The sequence below is a fragment of the Budorcas taxicolor genome, chromosome 5 (genome assembly GCF_023091745.1).
Source record: "Budorcas taxicolor isolate Tak-1 chromosome 5, Takin1.1, whole genome shotgun sequence".
Lineage (NCBI taxonomy): Eukaryota > Metazoa > Chordata > Mammalia > Artiodactyla > Bovidae > Budorcas > Budorcas taxicolor.
In genome coordinates, this window is record NC_068914.1 from 12,112,687 (window position 1) to 12,135,237 (window position 22,551).

Here is a 22,551-nt window from a genome sequence, read left to right on the forward strand (position 1 = left end):
AAATATTACACAGAGAATTACCATATTGATCCAGCAATTCTGCTTCTGGGTATACATCCAAAAGGATTGAAAGTGGTATCTCATGGAAGTATTTGTACGCCCATGTTCATAGCAACATTATTCGCAATAATCAAGAGGTGGAAGCAACCCAAGTGTCAGTGAATAGATGACTGGATAAACAAAATGTGGTAAATACATGCAGCAGAATATTATCCAGGGTTATAAAGAAAGGCCGTCCTGTCACATGCTACAACATGGATGAACCATGGCGACCTTAAGCTAAGCAGAACAGGCCAGTTACAAGGGGACAAATATTGTATGATTCCACCTATATGATGTCGTATACCTAGAGTAGTCAGAGTCACAGACACAGAAAGTAGAGTGGGGGTTGCCAAGGGCAGAGGGAAGAGGGGATTGGGAAGCTGTTCTCTAATGCATATAGAGTTTCAGTTTTGCAAGATGAAAAAGAGTTCTGGAGATCGCTTGCACACCAGTGTGAATATACTTAACACTACTGACCTGTATACTTAGAAGTGAATAAGAAGGGACTTCCCACTTCCCTAGTGGCGCACTAGATATAAGAATCTACCTGTCAATGCAAGGGACATGGGTTCCATCCCTGGTCCAGGAAGACTGCACATGCCACGGTACAACTAAGCGCCACAGCTGCTGAAGCCCTGAGATGCCACTGCAGTGAGAAGTCCACACACCACGAGGAAGAGTAGCCCCCACTCACTGCAACCAGCTGAAGCCTGTGCAGAGCAACGAAGACCCAACGCCATCAAAAGTAAATAAATACATGCTTTTTAAAATTATTCAGATGATAATTTTTATGTTACAGATATTTTAAGCGTAATTATAATAATCATAATTTGACTTTTATTTATTTAGAAGAGACACAATTCCTCCACCATCATTCCCAGATCTAGCTGGGCAGAGAGACAGGAGGATGGCCACACAACACAACACCTGACATATAATAGGTGCCCAGTGACGATTTGTTGAACACTTGGTGGAAAGGACTACAAACAAGAAGGGAGCTGTTACAGGGATGCACAGAGGCATTTTGCTCAGGGGTGAAGAGGGGTGGGTTATGGAGAAAAGGTCATCTGAGCCGTATTCTCAAACAGTGGGTTTGACCAAACCAGAGAATTCTGGTTACCACATCAGTTTTAGGACTTTGGGGAAACTCCCTTTGAGCCTCAGTTTCCTCATGTGTAAAAAAGCAAAAATACCAACACCATAGATTAAATGAGGAAATGTATGTCAATAGGCTAAGACTAACTGGTGGATAATACACACTCGTTTAATGGTAATTTCCACTATCATTGCTATTGTTATCATCATCATCGTCATCATTGTCATTATTATATTTTGGCCCATTTTTGACAATGGGTGTGTGCTCAGTTGCTCAGTCGTGTCCGACTCTTTGCGACCCCATAGACTCTAGCCCGTCAGGCTCCTCTGTCCATGGAATTTTACAGGCAAGAACACTGGAGGAGGTAGTCATTCTCTTCTCCAGGGGATCTTCCCTACCCAGGGATCGAACCTGTGGCTCTTGTGTCTCCTGAATTGGCAGGCAGATTCTTTACCACTGTGCCACCTGGGAAGCCCATTTGGACAGTGGTAAGTTAAAGCTAAAAAGATAGGTCAGGGTCAGATTACAAAGGGCCTGGGGAGCCAAAAGTTTGGTCATATTTTTCTAGCCAGAAGCCTTGGAAGACTTTTGAGATGGAGAGTTTCTGGGTTGTTAAAAATGTATTTGCATGCAGTTAATTTTATATGCTTACCTTATTTACCTAGGCTGGATGGATGGGCTTCTGGGCCCATCCCATTTGGTTTCAATGCAGTGTTCATGTTTCAAAGGGACATTAAATACCAGTTAATAAGGAGAGGTCTGGGAGAAAAGCCCTAACTTTAAAAAATCAGGAGAAGAGGACCCAGAGAGAAGGATGGCAAAACTATAGCCAGAAGAAAAATGCTTACTGTAAAATTGACCATGTGGGCACTACCTAGGTTTCTAGGCGAACAGATAGTGAAACTTGCAACGCTTAAGAATGTCGCCTTGTTAAAGACGTATTTTACCCTCCAGTGTTTTGTGTCGTGGGATATGTCAGTGTGTATGTTTACCTGGGGAAGCAATTAGGCAGATCTGCTTACAAGTGCTCTTCTGGGCAAGGCCAGTCTATGGCAGACATTGTTCATTGTCCTACAAATCTATTCTCTCTTCTTCCTTAATGATGGAACTCTCAACTTTTAGCTGGGTGTGTTGGTACCGAGAATAAAGACTACATTTCCTACAATCAATCACTTGCAGTTTATTGTGTCCATAAGATTAAGTCTGGCCACTGGGAAATAAGAAGTGGCTTGCGTGAAGTTCTGAAAGTATATTCAAAGAAAAAGGGTGAAACCTTTTTTCTTCCTCCTTTTTGTCGGCTGGAATTTAGATGTGATGGCTGGAGCTCAAGCAGTCTTCTGGGAGTTTAAGCAGCTCAAGTCCTGTGCAGAGGAGAATGAAGCCCAGTGGAAGGATCCTATACCATGGGGTACCAAACCAGCTGACTTACTGTCTTCATTTATGTGGGAAAAGAATGCACTTTTTTTTGGCTGCAACCACTTCAGAAAACAGGCATCACCTGGTAAAGTTAAACATTGCATACCCCATGACTCAGCAATTCCTCTTAAATATAGAAGAGATGGGCGCATGTGCCTTGATACCATAGGAGTTGCATACACCAGCATCACCAAAGACTTGACACAGTCCTAATGACCATCACTAGAAGAAAGCCAAGGAATCAGGGGGCTGTGTTTATACAATAAAATGGACCACACAGCAGAGAGAAGGAATGAACCATGATGGCGTGGGCAAAACTCCAGAAAATGGGCACGCCACAAAAGAAAATGTGCCAGTGTGGAACACTCAAAACCAGGTAACTCTAGACAGTGTGTGGTCTAGTGGTATATGCATTTATATGGGCTTCCCAGGTGCCTCAGCGGTAAAGAATCTGCCTGCCGATGCAGGAGACACGGGTTCAATCCCTGGGTTGGGAAGATCCCCTGGAGGAGAATGTGGCAACTCACTCTAGTATTCTTGCCCGGAGAATATCTTGGACAAGAGGAACCTGGCGGGCCACAGTCCATGGGATCCCAAAGAGTTGGACATGCCTTAGCAACTGAGTGGGCATGTTTATGCATTCACAGCTCAATGATAAAAGCAAGAAAATGGTTCACACCAGATTCAGGACAGAGTTTGGATGAGGGGGAGGAGAGAGGGGTGATGGGCTGCCATGAGGGGAACACAGGAGCTCAAGCTTCTGCATTCAAACTTCTGGGATTCTAGCAAGGTTCTATTTCATAATTAGTCTGGGGAGCTGGAGAGGGGGTGACGATGCTGGTGTGTGCTTTGGAATCAGTTAAACCATACACGTGTGCATTCTGCTGTCTTCTCTATGCAGGAGAGACGGGAAGGGAGGAAGAGTTAAGATTCTGTTTTGACAGTACAGGGGAGACAGTATGAATATCTTTCCCCCTCTTCCTTCCCCGTCAGCAATAATGACTCATTCCACCACCATTTAGCACTTACTCCATTCTGCTCAAATTACTGTTAGCTGTTAACACGTCTGTCTCCCTTTGTCATCAATTTATTCATTCAGCTGACAATTACTGAAAGTCTCCAAAGTGTCAGCCGGAGGGAGGGGGTGACAGGAGGGAGTTAACCAATAAAAATGAGTGAACCGGGCTTCTTTCCTCCCATAGCGTAGAACCTCATCAGGGAGAAAGACAGATCCCCAACAATGCGGTCTCATTTGGTCCTGTGCCTCCAGGGCCTGGGTTCTGATAAAAATGGCAGCACTGGAGCAGAGGAGGGTGTGCGCGTGTGGAGGGGGGGGTGCCCTGCCTGCATCTCTGCAGTCTCCCACCCGCCTAGCACAGTGCTCAGGGGATGTTGGTAGGGTGGGTATGCAAGTTAGCATGAAGCTCTTCAGGCTAAAACACAAGCTGTGTCAAGTAGGAAGGGAGTTCAGAGAGGCCCAGCTTTGGGTTCACTGTGTCCTAGACTATAGACAGGATTCACTTGGGGTGCTGGTTAAAAACTCAGGTCCTTGGGCCTCTGCCCTGGAGGATCTGGCCTTGCAGGTTCTGGGCTGGGGCCCAGGAACCTGGATGTCAAATCACCGCTCTGGTGTCACACGTATTGTCTGGTGAGATGTACATTCTTCTCTCTTTGGAACGTATGATGTGTTTCCCTCTTTGGGAGGCCATAAAGTGACTGGTGGGGGATTAGCAGGGAGACCTCCTCATTCTTAGAAAAGTGAGGTGGAGAAGGTCATTTCAGTTCTCTTGGTATTTCTCTTGGGTTGACAAATGTTTGTGGAACCAACATTAGTAAACAAGAGAGAAACTAGCCTTTGAAATGTCAATAAATCTTGCTCCCAACTTTAGAACACCGTAAAGATTCTTCTCTTCACACCTGGGTTCATTTGAAGACATCCAGCAGCAGCAGAGTGAAGGGGTGCAGGATTTGCCTCCAGACCTGGGCCCTCATCGCTCTTCTCCTACTTACTGTGTGACCTTGAGCACATCCTTTGACTTCTCTGTGACTCCATTTATAGTATCTACTTCACAGGGTTTTTCTGAGGATGAACACAGTCCACACATGGCACCATGCTAACAAGAATGGTAACTATTACTATTGTGTTTTTCTGGCTTTTGTCTTGCGGTGAGAAGGTGGGGCCAGCCTTGGGTGGAGCCAACCTCAGGAAAGAAGGAATTCCTCTGGAGTCAACTGGCCTCCCCGAATAAAAGAATAAAAGAGAGGCTGGGTGGGGCACCCTGAAACCAGAGGAAAACTCCCTCCAGAGAGCAGAGCGCTGTGTACAGGCCGTGACTGGCCTTCCCTGGTTGGGAAGTTCCTATGGCTCCTGGCAGCTCGGTGCTGCGTGGACTTTTGCCCTCTTTTGTCAGCTTCAGTTTCACCAGAGGCATAAGCTGACACCTGTGGGACTCCTAAAAGGGCTCCCGTGCTTGGTTTCAGAGTCTGGGAGTCAGAGGGGAGAAACGGAAGACCGAGGACTGGTTTCTCCAAGACCTCCAGAGGAGAGGAGCTTGGGTAAGCAGGCAGCTTTCGCACCTGGGTTTCGGGCTCTTCCCTTGAGAACAGTGAAGGAACTGGACGTGTGGATGCACCTCCATGTGCAGAGAACAAGAAGGGAGTGGGGTATGTGGCTGCTGCATGGAGATCAGAGGTGACCCAGGGAGTAGGGGGCTTATCAGGAGGCTCCCCAACAATCTAGGCAGTTTCATCCCCCAAGATTCATGCCCCAAACTAGTATCCTAGGTTTACAAGTAAGAAAACAGAGTCACTAAGAAATTCAACAATTAGGAAGTGTGGAAAGACACAAAGATAACTCAGATGAGAATAAGCAAAGGCTATATACTCTGAGTTTGCTATAGCAAGCGAGTCAGCCAACATTGCTTGCTTTTGGTATGCAGAGAAGGGATAAAGTTTTTTCGTGGAAAAAGGGGAAGACTTCAGGTATGCTCTGATTGGAGGCTGTTGGCATGGGGTGCATTAACTAGTAGACAGCCTGTGTAGGGCTTCTTTACTAGAGGTAAAGAACCTGCCCGCCAATGCAGGAGCTGTAAGAGATGCGGGTTCAGTTCCTGGGTCGGGAAGATCCCCTGGAGGAAGACATGGCAACCCACTCCAGTATTCTTGCCTGGAAAGTCCCATGGACAGAGGAGCCTGACGGGCTATGGCCCATAAGGGTGGCAAAGGGTCGGACACGACTAAAGTGACTTCACACACACACATCCTATGTAATTGGTTAGGGGAGCATATTTGGCTTTCTCTTGTTGGTGTGGAGTTATAAGAAGATACAAAATTAGGGAATTAGTCAGTTATTAAATCCTGGCTCTTTGAGGCTGATTGCTAGCGGGGTTGTTTGGTTTCTGCAGACAGATCAGCTGGTTTTCTAAACTGGTTGCTTCAGACTGTGGGTCAGAGTTCTATTTTTGTATGTGGTCTGGCCATCGTCCATTCTCACATTCAGTCTCTCAGAGGTCTCTACGGCCTTCCACTGAAGCCACGACCTGTGCCGTCACCTGTGGCCACTGATGCAGGAACACCTTGTGTGTCTGTGCTTGCCTAAACAAGGACTCCCACAGAGGGGCTTTCTCACCCAGGAACAACTCCAGTAAAACGGCACAGCGCTGGTGGTTCCCGGCTGGCAACTGAAAGCCAGTGTTCCATCCCTTCTAACACGCTGTTTCTGACTCGGGTTCATTCTCACCACCTCCAAGAGTCTTACTAGGTCTTGGGTCCATTTGCATCTGATTTACATGTGTCTGCAGACAGGACAGCTATTGATTTCTAGCTTGTTTTGTAGTGGCTGGATTCCATTCCTCTGAAAGCAAGAGTAGTTTTTTTTTTTTAATTAATTGAAGTATGGTTTATTTACAGTGTTGTGTTTAATTTCTGCTGTACAGTAAAGTGATTCAATTATATATCTTCTCCTCCATTATGGTTTACCACAGGATATTAAATAGAGTTCCTATAGAGTGCTATACATTAGGACTCTGTTATTTATTCATCCTATATATAATAGTTTGGATCTGCTAATGTCAGACTCCCAATCCTTCCCTCCGCTTGGCAACCACAGGCCTGTTTCCTATGTCTGTGACTATTTGTGTTTCGTAGATATGTTCATTTGTCTGGTATTTCATATTCCATATGCAAATGATATCATACGGTACTTGTCTTTCTGACTTACTTCACTTAGTATGCTAATCTCCAGCAATCCGAGTCGCTGCCCATGGCATTACTTTATTCTTTTTTAGGGATGAGTGGTATTCCATTGTGTATGTGTGTCACATCTTCTTTATCCTCTCATCTGCCGATGAACACTCAGGTTGCTTCCATGTCTTGGTTATTGTAAATAGCGCTGCAATGAACATACAGGTGCACGTGTCTCTTTGAATTATAGTTTTGTCTGGATATATGCCCAGGAGCAGGACTGTAGGATCACATGGCAACTGTGTTTTCAGTTTTTTGAGGAAACTCCATATTATTTTCCATAGTGGCTATACCAGTTTATTATACATTCTGGCAGGGGTAGTACTGATGCACTGTCCAAAGCTCTTCTGAGGGCTTCCCCAGTGGTGCAGGGGATACGAATCTGCCTACCAGTGCAGGGGGCATGGGTTCAATCCCTGGTCCAGAAAGACTCCACACACCACGGAGCCACTAAAGCCCACACGCCCCAGCTACTGAGCCTGGGCTCTGGAGCCTGCCCGCTGCGACTCTGAACCTGTGTGTTACCCAGAGTCTGTGCCCTGCAGCAAGAGAAGCCACCACCATGAGAAGGCCACGCGCCACAATGAAGAGTGGCCCCTACTCACGCAGCTAGAGAAAGCCTGCACACCGCAACCAAGACCCAGTGTAGCCAAAAATAAAGAAATGATTATTTTTAAAAAAAGCTCTTCTGAGGGTTCTCAGCCACTCTCTTACCCTAGAGATTTTCTCTCTCCTGCAAGATGGGAGACACAGCTAGGAGGGCTGGGAGCGGCCTTGGGTCCCTCCTCTGTGACATGGAGCTGATCGTAGTTCTTATGGCCCATGGGTGTAGAGAGAGGAATTTGGACGGTAGGGAAAGCCTTCGGTACAGTGCCCAGTGTGTACTTAGCACTCAGGAAAGGGGAACTGTCATCCTTTGCTCTTTGAGACAGTGGACCTCTCAGACTAGTGTCAGTCCTTGGCTTAGACCAGAAAGATGGAAGTGCTCCATTAGGGCATTCCTGAGCATGGTGATGGGCACCAGGAGCAGGTGGGCTCCTTTCTAAGGTTCTTAAGTGCTCTGAACCTCTGATCTCACTCAGAATTTCAACCTGTCCTTGCACTCCAGGCAAGCTTCATCACTAGGTATGAGCCACTCTCCAATTACTTGTTTCAAAATCTTAGAGCATTTGCCTCTGAGTTTTCCTGAACTAAGAGCAAAAACAGTCTGGAAGAAAAATGTCTTCACAATCTGAGATGCTACCAAGAGCCAAGCTGAAGCCAATGTTTTTCTGAACAGGTGTAGTTCACTTCATTATCATAGCATTCCTAAAGGGCTATGTGAAACGTGGTGTTTTCATAAATAGAATTCCACTTTTGGCATCCCAGGAGAGTTCATTCTTTTAAGGAATTCTTCAAGGAAATCCTTTGACATGTCATATCTCAGATGTTGCGCCACCTGCAATTTCCAGGGTATAACGATAAAAGGATCCTGGGAAGTCTTGCTTCTCCGCTCATACCATGCTCACACTGGAACAGCCCCATTCCTGCCCACAACGCCCTTACTCTTGTTGTGCATGTGCGCACACGCGCACATACTCCCTCTCGAAGGCAGCCTTGCTTACCTCTGAGGGGGTTGCATCCAGGGAGCAGACACGAGGATCTGTTTCTTCTCCAGGGAACAGCTGTCTTTCACCCACTGGGAAAGTCCAGGGTCAAGAGGCCCCTGGGGCTCCAGCTCACTCAGCCTGCAGAGAAGGCCCGGTTTCTAAGGATCTTCCTTTGAAAACTTCCCCACCAATTGCTGTTGGAGGACTGGATTCTGTTTTCCAAAGACACCATAAAAAATTACCCCCAAAGTAACCTGGTGGAGGAGCAGGTTGCCGTTGGTACATATAACTGTTTTTTGAGGGCCTACCAGGGGGCAGGCACTCTGGCAGCGACTGGGGATTCTACAGTGGATGTTGTTTCTGTCCCAGAAGAGCTCACAGTCTGAGGATCGTTAGTCTTCTGTTGCCATAACAACATCGCTACAGACTTTACAACAACCTACATCTAAGATCTCACAGCTTTGTGGGTCCAAGGTCCAGACAGCTGGGCTGGTTTTCTCCACCCAGGGTCTCGCCAGGGTAAAAGCCAAGATGCTGTCCAGGTGGGCTCTAATTGGTCGGTCATGGGAAGAATCCACTTCCAGGCTCATTCCGATTGTGGGCAGAACCTAGGTTCTTGCTGTCGCAAGACTGCTATCCCCCTTATTTTGCCAGCTGGGGACCACCTTTCTTTCCTAGACCCTCTCTCTGCCCCCTTTGCGTGTGGACTCCTATAGCTCAGCTGGCAAAGGCATGTCACATCCTTCTCATGCTTGGAATCTCTCCAGTTTCCCCTTCTATTGGCTCCAGCCTGAGAAAATCCTCTGCTTTGATTAGATCGGGCCCACCTGAATAATTTAGGCTGTGCTCTCACTTTCAAAGTTTGTCATTTTAGTCACACCTGCTCAGTCCCTTCAGCTGTGGAACATAATATATTTCATATTTGGAGGCTCTGAGGACTAGGGCATGGGCATCTCTGTGGGGGTGCATTCTGTGTACCAAGGGGATAGAGAGAAGTAAACGGGCAGTTTTGAGGATGCACATACATGCTTGCGCGCTAGTCACGTCTGACTCTTTGTGACCCCATGGACTGTAGCCTGCCAGGCTCCTCTGTCCATGCGATTGTCTAGGCAGGAATACTGGAGTGGGTTTCCATTTCCTCCTCCAGGGGATCTGCCTGATCCAGGGCTTGAACCTGTATCTTCTGCACTGGCAGGCAGATTCTTTACCACTGAGTCACCTGGGAAGCAATTTTGAGGATGAGTGTTGATAAATGTTAATAAAGGGGAGGTAAAAAGTTGCAGTCTAGCTAGGAGCAGAAACATCTAGCCCTTTCTAGAGGAAGTCAGGAAGGCATGTAAAGCATGTTACCTTCCTAAAGCTGGTAACATCTAAGTTGAAATGTGAAAAATCAACTCTGAATCAAAGGGTTAAAATTCTCAGTAAGACTGTGCTTGCAGAAACATGGAGTGGGCCATGCCCACCCACAGGGCTTACACTAAGCTGGGGAATGGATTTCTGAGGAGACGCATCTTTAGTGGGGTCTTGTGAGCCAAGGATGTATGCAGGACAGGGCAGGACAGTGCAGGAGAGGATGGGGTCCTGGTGCTTGGCCATCCAGGGGTGGTGGCTCTGCCTGGAGCTCCCAGCCTGCCCCCTGCCTGCAGATGTGGCCCCCTCTCGGTGCTCAGTCACTCAGTCATTCCAACTCTTTGCAGCCCCACCTTCTATAGCCTGCCAGGCTCCTCTGCCTGTGGAAACTTCCAAGCAAGAATACAACCTCTCTTACGATGTTTCTGATGCTGCTCCTTTTTCAGACGCTCTCTTTTCTCATCTTTCCATTTTTTAAGCACATATAATTTTTTGAAGCAGGGCCTTAGTGCACAACTCTTTCATTCATTCATTCATTCTGTTCACTTGTTAATTAAAAAGTATCAGCTGAGCACCCACCACCACAAGCCAGGCATTGTGGGAGGCGGGTACAGCAGAGAACAGCAGAGAAAGGGCCCCCGTCCTCACCTGTCCTCTGAATAGAAGTGAAATAGACGTCTTTCTGCTGGAGTCCACACCATGCTTTCAGAAGCCTAAAAACAACTGCTGAAAACCTGTTGCTACTTGCTACAGGGAGCCTTTCCTTTCAGACAGACAGATGAGATGGTGGAAGCCTGCTATTGATTGAGCATTAACTCCTTTGATATAATGCTTGACACTATCCCTCATCAATCGATGAAGAGACTGAGGCACAAAGAGGTTTATCCAGTGTCATCCAGCTGATAGGATTCCCAGGTGGCTCGGTGGTAAAGACTCTACCAGCAATGCAGGAGACCCAGGTTCGATCCCTGGGTTGGGAAGATTCGCCTGGAGGAGGAAATGGCAGCCCATTCCAGTATTCTTACCTGGGAAATTCCATTGACAAAAAAGCCTGGCAGGCTACAGGGTTCTCAAAAGACTCAGACATGACTTAGTAACTAAACAACAACAACCACCCAGCTAACAAGGTGCAAAGCCATTCTACAAGGCAGGCATTCTAGGGACTTCCCTGGTGGCCCAATGCCTAAGACTCCATGTTCCCAATGCAGAGGGCCCAGGTTTGATCCCTGGTCAGGGAACTAGATCCCACATACCACAACTAAGAATTTGCATGCCACAGCTAAAACCTGGTGCAGCCAAGTAAATATTTAAAAAGTAAATAAATCAGGCATGCCCACTGCTGTAGTTGCCTGATCAAGCACTGCGTTACGGGGTTCATATGCCTGCCACATACTGAGGGCTTCGTATAAGTCCTGTCACTGAATACTCCTAGTAACTCCACCAAAGGGGAATGTTCAGTCCCAAGGCTGAGAGGCAGAAATGGAGGCTCAGAAATGTTAACTAGCCCAGGGTTATCTAGGGAGTGAGTGTCAGCGCTGGGATCTGAGCTCAAGTCTGTCCTGCTCCAGAGTGAAGGAAAGGCCTTGGGGTGGTGTCAGGAGACCTAAGTGGGGGGAGCAGTTCTCTAGGGGGAATTGTTCTCAGCAGTCAGTTTGCAAAGCGCCAACCGAGGGATATGGGGTCCATGAGCATGTGGAGGTTCTGTTGTCAGGCACTGGTTCTTTCCTGAGGACACGAGAGAGGGAAGGGCCCCTTTGAGAATGGGGAGACTCAGGCCTGTTTGTTGACAAAGGGAAAGGGAGGCCATTTGTGTGTGTGTCTGTGTGCAGGGAGGGCGTGCAAAGATTCTCTCCAGAGTCTGGAGGGCTGTTGTCAAGCAGGAGGGGCCCTCTTCCTCTAAGATCAGAAGGAGGAAAGGTCTGCAAATCCATAGAGAAATTCTTAGGCAGAAGAAGAGTGAGGAGACCAGGAGATGTGGAAAACGGGGACAGCCGTCTTTGTCCACTGTAACGAGACTGTGTTAGCTTCCTGGGACTGCTGTACGAGGTTACCACAAACTGTTGTGGTTGTTCAGTCACTCAGTTGTGTTGCCTCTGCTCTACCCCATGGACCCACCAGGCTCCTCTGTCAGTGGGATTCTCCAGGCAAGAATACTGGAGTGGGTTACCACAAACTGTTGGGGGAGCTTAAAATGACAGATACTTACTAGCTCACAGTTCTGGAGGCTGAAGGTCAGAAATAGGGGTGCTGGCAGAATTGGTTCCTACTGGGAAGTTCTGCAGGAGAGTCTATTTCAGGCCTCTTTCCACAGCTTCTGGAGACTGCTGGCAATCCTTGGCGTTTCTTGCCGTGTAGATATAGCACTCCAACCTTTGCCTCTGTCTTCACATGGTCTTGTGTGTGTCTGTGCCCAAATTTCCCTCTTCTCTAAGAACATTAGACTCTGGATTAGGGCCCCCTAATCGAGCCGCCCACTCCTGTATTCTTACTTGGGAAATCCCAGGGACAGAGGAGCCTGGTGGGCTACAGTCTATGGGGTCACAAAAGAGTTGGACATGACTGAGTGCCTAAACAACAATCCAATATAATGTCATTTAAAAAATATTTATTTGACTGTGTCGGGCCTTAGTCGGGGGAGCTCTGCTGTGTCACGTGGGATCTTTCATTGTGACACATTGACTGGAGTGTGGTGCATGGGCTTAATTGCTCTGCGCCATGTGGGATCTTAGTTCCCTGACCAGGGATCAAACCCATGGCCCCTGCGTTGCAAGGCAGATTCTTAACCAATGGACCAGCAGGGAAGTCCCATGGCCTTGTTTTAATTTGATTACATCTGTAAAGACCTTATTTCCAAATCAGGTCATGTTCACAGGTGCTGGAAGTCAGGGCTCAAACATATTTTTTTTGAGAGGGGGATGACACAATTCAACCTAGAACAGGGCACAAAGGGAACGGTGTGAGGGAAGATGCCCTAAAGGAGTTAAAATGCTACAGAAAGACAAGGTCATATCAAGGTCACTGGCTAAAGAACTCCTACGGTTGAATATGTTTATAAAGTAAATGATTTCCTCCAGAATTTATGTTTTGCATAAAACCCCCGAGTTTCCAATAAAGAGTCTGCTGAAAGTAATCATCTATCACTCTGTAGCCCCTGGGAGAAAGCACTCATAGCAAATGGACTTCCACACTGCTTCCTGGGAAAGCTTCCAGGGACACAGCACCCAAGCTCCTCACCTCTTTTTAGGGGTTACTGGGAGATGGTACCTCCCTCCTGCCCTCTCCTACCCAGGCACCCTTTGGACCTAGGACTTAGTTACAGTTTGTTCTAACCACAGACCAAATTAGTCTCCCAAACTTCTCCTCTTCCGTTCCACCTCCCTCCCACCCCTAGATTTCTAGTTAATCCAGCTAGGAACAGAGCTCCCAGTGTGTCCGGAAGAGTGGATGCCTTTGCAGATGATTTAGGATGTAGGGGAACAGGTGACCAGAAGGGGGAGCCACCCTTCAGGGGCAGGAGTGGGAAGGGCAGGGAGGGAGCTGGTCTAGATCCCAGGCACTGGTCAAAAGAATAGCCTTCCCATCCCCTAGAACTTTGCTCAGTTATAGAAGCCCAGACTACCTAAGAAGGGAGTCCTCTGAAAAGAGTTGAGTTTCACCATTTTGGGTCCACTTTGGGTCGTGGAGCCCTTAATGAATTCGATGAAAGTCACGGACTCCTGTCCCAGAAAAATACATATTGTAGACAATTTGTTGTTGTTGTTGTCTGGTCACTCAGTCGTGTCTGACTCTTCTGCGACCTCATGGATTGTAGCCTGCTAGGCTCCTCTGTCCATGGAATTCTAAAGGCAAGAATACTGGAGTGGGTTAGCCATTCCTTTCTCTAGCGGATCTCCCCGACCCAGGGATTGGACCTGTGTCTCCTGCATTGGCAGGCAGATTCTTTACCCCTGAGCCACCAGGGAAGCCCACTGTAGACAATACGTGTCTACAAAAAAGGTTTAGATAATTTCAAAAGCTTCGACACCCTTGACCTTGTTCATATCCCCAGATGGGATACACTCTCCCCTCATCTTGTTTTTCTCAGGAGAAAACTGAGAACAGCCAGGGGCAATTGATTTGCTTCCACACCGTGTAGCTACTTAAAAGGAAATCCAAAACCGAAGTGCAAACTCTGGTACTTTTGTTCCAATCACTATACATAGAGTTTGTTTCCACTGAATAAAAGCGACTCCTCCCCCTATAGAAGCAGCGTGGAAGAAAGCTGCTGTTGAGGGGAAGCAGGGAAGTGGCGATGCTGGTGGTGGGTGTGACAGCAGAGAAGGCCCCTGATCCCCAGGGTTTGTAAATGAGCTTCACTCAGTGAATGCACCAGCCCTGGGATTTCCACTCTACACTAGCCGGGTGGGATTATTGGAAGTGCCCAGTTGGGAGTCCAGCTCTTAAGGACCTCCTCCTGTGGTCAGGAGGTAAATGGTATGTGTCCGCAAGGGCAGGAGACCTTCTTGAACTTGGAGCCCAAGTGTAGATCCTCATTGAGGCCATCAGGGGAGCAAGGCTTCTGCAGCCCATGGATTTACCTTCTCCAGAGACTAGCTGGAATCTGGGGTGACATCTAGGAAGGAGAGCACTTCTCTTGCCAAAGAGACGCAGTGGCTCCACAGCACACCCCACCACTCTCTTGTTCTTCCAGCAACCCATCCCTCCATCTCTTGCTCCAACATCCCGCTTCTTTAGACACTGGGGACCAACCCATCTAAAATGCGGGTGAGGCATAAATCCTGATTAACTCGGTCTCAGGGGATAACGCTGGGATATTTTCTATATAGGGCTTCCCTCCCAGCTCAGTCGGTAAAGAATCTGCACCAATGCACTGTAGCCCGCCAGGCTCCTCTGTCCCTGGGACTGTATTCTTGTCTGGAGAATCCTAGGGACAGAGCAGCCTGGCGGGCTGCAGTCCACGGGGTCGCAAGAGTCGGACACGACTTAGCGACTAAACCACCATCATTTTCTATATAAGAGCTCCTTGCAGTGAGTGGGGATAGCTCACAGATTTGGGGGAGGTCTAAATTTGGAGGTGGCTAAGTTTAGGGGACATCCCCTCAGTTGTCTCCAGGCTTGATTGTGGAGTATTTCCGATTAGAAAAAGCTAGACCGGGGGGCAGGGCTTTGTTTGAAGGGGGTCTCCAATAGCTTGGGGGCTGGCCATGTGCCTAGCTGAGGGGGCGGGCTGCTTCCCACCCGGCCCCTAACTCCGCGAACTCTACGGCGGGTGGAGCCTGGGCCTTGGAGACCCGGAGGGCCAGCGCGCGCGCTGTCCCCGCCTCCCAGGCGGGCTCGGGGCGGGGAGGTGGGGACCCCTCCCCTTCGCCCATCCCCTCGGGGCCGGCCGCCCGGGCTCCTGAAAGGCCGGCCGCGGGAAGGGAGGGGAGAGAAGAGGCGGGCGGAGGGACAGACCGGCGGCGGCGGGGCGCGGGCATGGCGGAGCGGGCGGCGGCCGCGGGGCCCCGCTGAGCCGGGCCGGGGCGCACGGAGCGGGCCGCGCCGAGGCGGGCCCTGAGCCGTCGAGGGGGCCTGGCGAGCACGACCGCGCCACTTTTCCTCTCGCAGCTGTGATTGCGTTCGGGGGGCGGCGTTTCGGGGCGAGTTTTTTCTCGCGGGGCCGGCGAGAGAGCGGCGCGCACCGAGGGGGAGGGAGGGGGAGCATGCCCGGCTGGAGCCGGGCCTCGGGGCGCGCCCCGGCCGCCGTCCCCACCTCCGCCTCCTCCTTCTCCTCCTCCGTCTCCTCCTCCTCCTCTTCCAGTCCCGCCGCCGCCGCCGCCAACATGGCTGCGCTCCTGAGCCCGGGAGGCGGCCGCTGCTGAGCGCCGCTCGCCGCCCGGGCCCCCAGCCCGCCCAGGCCCCGGCCCATGGCCCCCGCGGCCTCGCGGCTCCCGGCGCGCTAGGGCGACCGCCAGCGCTCGCCGCCCCGAGGCGCCCGGGTCCCGACGCCGCCCGCCCGCCCGCTTCCCCGCCTGCGCGCGCGCGCCCGCCGGCCTCGGGGAGCCCGGGAGCCGTCCGGCCGGGCGGGGCGGGGCGGGGCGGCCGCCACCATGGAGCCCCAGCGCCGGGAGCTGCTCGCCCAGTGTCAGCAGAGCCTGGCCCAGGCCATGACGGAGGTGGAGGCCGTGCTCGGGCTGCTCGAGGCCGCGGGAGCGCTGAGCCCCGGCGAGCGGCGGCAGCTGGACGAGGAGGCGGGAGGCGCCAAGGCGGAGCTGCTGCTCAAGCTGCTGCTGGCCAAGGAGCGGGACCACTTCCACGACCTGCGGGCGGCGCTGGAGAAGACGCAGCCTCACCTGCTGCCCATCCTCTACCTGAACGGCGTCGTCGGGCCGCCGCAGCCCGCCGAGGGCGCGGGTGAGTGTCAGACCCCTCTGTCCGGCCCCTCGCATCCGCCTTCCGCAACTCCTCTCTCCGGTTCTCCGAGAGGGGAGGTCGCGAGGGCCATTCATCTACCTGGCGCTGGCCGCGCGGAAAATTTGCTTTCCTTCAGCCCGCCGGGGGAGGGGCTGATGCGTGGACCACCCCCCCCCCCCCCCGCCACCGCCCCCCGCTTCCCACCTCCTGCAATCCCGCCCTTGCTGTGAACAATGCCCGGCACTGTAGGCCTTCATTCTCCAGGTGCCGCGGCACGCAGCGGGGTCCACTAGAGACCGCCGGGTCCAGCCTGCGGGGCGACCTCGGAGGTATGTCTAGTCAGTCCCTTTTCTAAGACTCTTCATCCACCAGTCCTTTGAGAACCTCTGCTAGCCTTCAGTCAATGTTAAGGTCTAAAAGACTAGAACCCGGGCCAGGGCTGGTACTCCTGAATTTTGGTCCCTGGCACCCGGTTTCAGGACCGCTCGTGCCTTTTCACTTTCTGATTTTCTTAGCTCCCTCTGCTCTGAGCTCAAGTCTGTTTTGCTCGGCGAGACTTGTGGTTGACTATGCACAATGCCTGCTAGGTTTCTTTGGAAACTGGGCCGGGAAAAGTTGGGGGGAGTTGCATTGCACCATGGGAAAATCTTCGTAGTAGCTGCTGGGGCTCAGGTCTTTCCCTGAGGGTGCGCTAGCTGTTTGAGGAGGGAAGGCTGGTGGCTGGTACCCTTGGATGGTGGGTGATGAATCCTTGAGGATTTCTGTGTGTGTGTGTGTGTGTGTGGAGGGGGGTATTACTGAGAGTTGGTGACAACTGGTAGGCTTGGCGTGGCCTGTTTGGGGATTGTGGAAAGCCAGGCTTTTAGACAGGGAAGCTGAGGAAAGCATAGCTCTGAGGAAGGAAGAGCCAGCAATTGTTGGGCACCTACTGTTGTGACAGGCACTCTGCTTTGTCACGTTTAATTGTTACCACTCTGAGCTGTGATTCCTACTTTGCCAGAGACAAAACTCCAGCTTGGACTGGTTAAGTCGCTCAAAGTATTGGGCACCAGGAGTTTCCAATTATGACCCATTGTTTTATTTAACCCTTTTGGAGCCAGGAAGCAGCAAGTGCCACCTTTTCTGTGTCTTGTCTTTGTTTTAAAAGTGAATGGAGAGGGCTGACAAACTGCCTGTAACAGCTTGTAGGCCACAGGCTGATGAGACCCGTTTATTTGGCTGTTAAAAGCCTGACTTATTAAGGAGATGATTTTATAAGCTGTTCCTGGTAACTTCTCCGTTAGATATTGGCCATCTCAACCGACTTTTTGTAGTGAAGGCAGCTGACATACAGAGACTGAACTGCTGGCTACACAGCAGATCGTTTCATTGGTGGCCCTTCTGTCTCCACTGTGGGTTTCTGACTCTAGCATTTTCGTCTCTCAAATCTGCATTGTCCCCCAATTACGATCATTTATGCTGGTCAATCTAGTCCTCTCCTGGGATGATGGTTTGGAAGATGTTAAGAAGAGCTGTTGGATGTGGCTATGAGGATAATAAGGTCAGAGGGAAATCTCTTTGGACTAACTTTTTATTCTTTTCTTTTTTTAAAATTAATTTTTTCATTGGAGTGCAATGCTGTAGTAGTTTCTGCTGTTAGTTTCTCACTTTACTGAGTGAGTCAGCTAAGGGTATATCCTATAGCCCCTCTTTGGTACATTTCTGTCCCATTTAGGTCACCACAAAGCATTGTGTAGAATTCCCTGTGTTACACAGTAGGTTCTCCAGTTATTTACCTATTATATACATAGTATCTCTTTAATTGCCTTGCTGTCTGTCTAGCTGTCTGTGTTTGAAGGAAGAAATTGATCAAGGAAGCTGGAAGCTGGTGAAAGTTAGAATGCAGACTCAAGTTCTGGGTGGGATGTGTTGAATCAGTGCTAGCTTTAATCTCTGGAATAGATCAATTGTCATTAATTAGGTCCCTCTCTTTTGCATGCCTGGTGGATAAGGTGGGGCTTCTCCGAGCTGAAGTTCTGGAAGCTGGTCTGACTTCTAAGGAAAGAATGAAATAAGGTTTGGATTTTATTCTCAAGGGCAGCTTTTCAGACCCTAGTTTTAACACAGTGTAGAGCTGTGTAGCTTTTCAAAAGAAAGTTGTTCATTTTGGTTTGGTTGTTGTTCGCTAAGTCGTGTCCGACTCTTGCGACCCCATGGACTGTAACCCACCAGGCTCCCCTGTCCATGGGATTTCCCGAGCAAGAATATTGGAGTGGGTTGCCATTTCTTCCTCCAGGTGATCTTCCCGACTCAGGGATCGAGCTGGGACTCCTGCATTGCAGGCGGTCTCTTTACTGACTGAGCCACGAGGAAAGCCCAATTTTAGTTAATAGTTTAGAAAAAAATAGGATGGCATTTGACCTGGTAAGATGCCATGTAGAGCTTTTGGGGGTGAGGGATGACATGGTGTAACATAAACCGCAGAGCCTTGGGATCTTTGTAAAGGATGAATTGCTGTGCAGTGATTTTCCAGCATATTTTCTTGCAGCCAGGGAGCCCCTCGTATGGTGCAAAGCTCAGTGCCTAAAAGGACTGCTCAGGTTGAAGGGATAGAAGCACCGGTTTCATCCCCGAGGAGCCAAAGCCAGGGAGGCTCAGCCCTGTGTCCTGGTCTTTGCTCTCCCAGCAGGTCCCACTTGGCACACAGGTGCATAGCGCTGCCTGTCCGTCAGCCTTAGTGCAAGGCTCTTGTGGGAGCTCCAGGGAGGAGCCTGTTGGCTTCCCAAGGACCCACAGCCTCAAGCGGAGGCGCCCTTGTCACTGTTTCTCCATCCAAGGTCCTGCCATCACCCAGTTAAGGGCTCCCTTGCTGGATTCCACATCCCATGTGGACCCCTGGCCTGGAATGCCCATCCCCTGGCTAGCACTTGTGTGCTGTGGGACTTTGTTGTGAAAGGGAAAGTGAAGTCGCTCAGTCATGTCCGACTCTTTGCGACCCCGTGGACTGTAGCCCTCCAGGCTCCTCCATCCATGGGATTCTCCAGGCAAGAATACTGGAGTGGGTTGCCATTTCCTTCTCCAGGGGATCAAACCCCGGTCTCCTGCATTGCAGGCAGACAGACACTTTAACCTCTGAGCCACCAGGGAAGCGGGACTTTGTTGTGGTGCAGGGAAATGATGTCTGACAGCTCCCCATGTGGGGTCTGGAACTGGGGGAAACTGGCCTAGGTGGCACTGGGCAGGTAAGCAAATCGAACTTGTCTATTCTGCTCATGCTCAATGAGAGAGAGCCCAGACATTTATAATCTACCATGCTTAGGCCTGGAGTTTGAAGGTGACTAAGAAATCACAGTGTGGTTTTATTCTGGGGGCAAGGGGGACTTCTGTAACAGAATTGACAGCACATTGCTATTGAGCATTTTCAATCTTACAGGATACTTTAATATCTCACTGAATCCTGTGGCACCCCGTGGCATGAGTGCCGCCTTTCCTGTGGACGCAGGGTTCCAGGCCTGTCTGTGAGATCTGAGAACAGACTGGAAGTCGCAGGGCAGAAGGGAGCTGGAGTCAGGCTAAGTGCAGCGCTCCAGATTCCATGTCCTTGGTGGTTTTTCCTATTACCTGGGTAGGCCCTCCCATTACAGCTTCAAGCCATTTCCTGCATTGGGAGCTCTGTGGAATTTTGTAGCTTTCCCTTATCCCAGTACATGAATATTTAAGAAAGGAGTAGGTACCTTTGTCCCTGCTGGTGGTAGAGAGAGGAGAGAACTCTTCTCTTCTGACTGGCTCAGGTCTCTAGCTTTTCCCGCAGGTACCAGGATCAGGTTTGTTCACTTGGAACCCATGAGGTCCTTTGTTTTTTCTTTTTGATTCATTTGCCAGCATCTGGGTTTTCTCTCTTGAAGCTCCTCAACCGCCTGGCCCTGGGCCTCAGGGTCCTCGTCTGTGAGTTGGGGCTTCATGACCTGCCTCAGCTACTGGGAAGCAAAATGTGATTGAGGAGGATCGAAGTGTCTGGTCCTGCGCTTGGTGCAGACAGGGCCAGGGTGTGTAGGATGTAATTCCAGCCTGCTGCTCGCTGCCTAGGTGGGGGAATGGGACACTGAGAAGAGGGACGTTATGAGACAGATCAACTGAGCGATACAAATACCACGGGGCTCGATGGTAACGAATCTGCCTGTCAGTGTGAGAGATGCAGGTTTGATCCCTGGGCCAGAAAGATCCCTTGGAGTAGGAAGTGGCAAACTGCTCCAGGATTCTTTCCTGGAAGATTCCATGGACAGAGGATCCTTGTGGGCTGCAGTCTGTGGGGTCGCAAAGAGTCAGACACAGCTGAGCACGCACGCCATCATCATCCTAACTCTGTCTACCACTCGCTCTCCCCACTCATCCACCTCCGGTGGCTCCAGTTACCATCTACACGTGGAGGGCTCCCCAGACTGTTTCCCAGCAGGCCTCTCAAGCAGTGCAAAAGTGGCAGAACATGGCGACTGCTGGCTGCCCTCCCTCCTGTGTGTCCTGAGCCGAATGTCTCCTCTCGTGCCCTCTGTGCCTCCTCTTGAGTTTCCTGGTGAGCTGACTGACTTGGCTTCGTGCGAATTAAGAGGATCGAGACAGTAGTGTTTGCTGAAGAAGCCAAGGAAGGCTCCGAGGAGGGGTTGTGGCTTGAGCACGGTGTTGAAGGGGTTCTCTGAGCGTGCAGAGGGGAAGGAGGAAGTTTTGGGTGGGAGAAACAAGAGCAGAGACCATGAGAGGAGCAGTATGTTTTCAGGTTGTAGAAATTAGACCAGCCTGAGTGAGCAGGGCTTTGGCATTGGCTCTAGATGGGTGGGGGTGCAGAGGTAATCGGAAGGACCATGATGGCTAGGCGGAGTGAGGGGTTTATACACCACGTGGAGTTTCGGCTTTGTACACTTGTCAGGAATTAAAGCTGAAGGAGTTTTCTAAAAAGGAATAACCCTGCCAGGCGTTTCTAGTAGGAGGAGTGCAGTTGGCTGCTGATTGTCAGGTGTGGATTATCTATTATTCATTAGAGGTTATCTGGACCTTTTCTTGGCAGGCAGATTCCTCACCCTTGAGCTACCAGGGAAGCCCTCCTTTGGTTATTTTAATTGTGTTAAGAGGATGTGATAGAAGAACTTGAAAGTAATGATTGAAATGAGATTTCTAACAGAAAGGCAGTTATTATTTATCCCTCTATGTATTAGATCAGGCACCTATGATCGCAGGCAACAGAAACTTAGCTCACACTGTATTAGACAGGAAAGAGGGATTGATTGTATAATATTCCAAAACCTTGGAATGGATTGGGGTAAATGGCCTTTGGGTGATTGACCCTGAATGCCGTTGGCGTTTTCTATTAATGTCATCCTGGAACATGACCTCAGGCCCCTCTTGACTTCATCTTCACAGCCTCTGACCAGAGAATAAAGGGAGCTGAATCCACTAAACCAGGCAGAAAAATCTCATGGAAGGATTCTGATTGGCTTAACTATGGTCACGTGTCCATGTGAGATCCAGCCTCTGTGGCTAGGGCTAGAGGATTGGCCCAACCAATAGGGTAGCCTGATGGGATGCTGTGATTGGCAGCTTGTACCAGTACCATGTGGTTCTTTAGAGTGGGAAGAAGCAGTTCTCAAAAAAGAGTAGAAAGGATGTTGTGCAGGTAGGGCATCTGCTACATGTGTTCTCATCTTCATATGGTGATGCAGTTTGGTGTGGGCTGGTGGGAGAGGTTGTCAGATTTTACTAGGTTTTAGACTTGAAGCTTTTTTAAAAAATATAAATTTATTTATTTTAATTGGAGGCTATTTACAGTATTTTAGTGGTTTTGCCATACATTGACATGAATCTGCCACGGGTGTACATGTGTTCCCCATCCTGAACCCCCCCTCCCACCTCCCTCCCCATCCCATCCCTCTGGGTCATCCCAGTGCACCAGCCCCAAGCACCCTGTCTCATGCATCGAACCTGGACTGGCGATTCTTTTCACATATGATAATATACATGTTTCAATGCCATTCTCCCAAATCATCCCACCCTCGCCCTCTCCCACAGAGTCCAAAGACTGTTCTATACATCTGTGTCTCTTTTGCTATCTCACGTACAGGGTTATCGTTACTGTCTTTCTAAATTCCATATATATCTGTTAGTATACTGTATTGGTGTTTTTCTTTCTGGCTTACTTCACTCTATATAATTGGCTCCAGTTTCATCCACCTCATTAGAACTGATTCAAATGCATTCTTTTTAATGGCTGAGTAATATTCCATTGTGTATATGTACCACAGCTTTTGATTTGAAGCTTTTTCATTCTCCTCTTTCACTTTCATCAAGAGGCTTTTCAGTTCCTCTTCACTTTCTGCCATAAGGGTGGTGTCATCTGCATGTCTGAGGTTATTGATATTTCTCCCAGCAATGTTGATTCCAGCGTGTGCTTCATCC

At 49.8% G+C, this 22,551-nt stretch overlaps 1 protein-coding gene across 3 annotated transcripts in view; it reads left to right on the forward strand.

The window, feature by feature from the left end:
• Positions 1-15,824: 15,824 nt before the first annotated feature.
• The window catches only part of DLG5 (discs large MAGUK scaffold protein 5), a 120,665-nt gene continuing 113,938 nt past the window's right edge, over positions 15,825-22,551 (forward strand). For 2 of the 3 annotated variants that reach the window (XM_052639547.1, XM_052639548.1), the window contains exon 1: positions 15,825-16,128. In XM_052639547.1, coding sequence (XP_052495507.1) covers positions 15,825-16,128 — 304 coding nt within the window. The remainder of the gene's footprint in view (positions 16,129-22,551) is intronic. The other variant, XM_052639549.1, reaches the window with a different exon arrangement.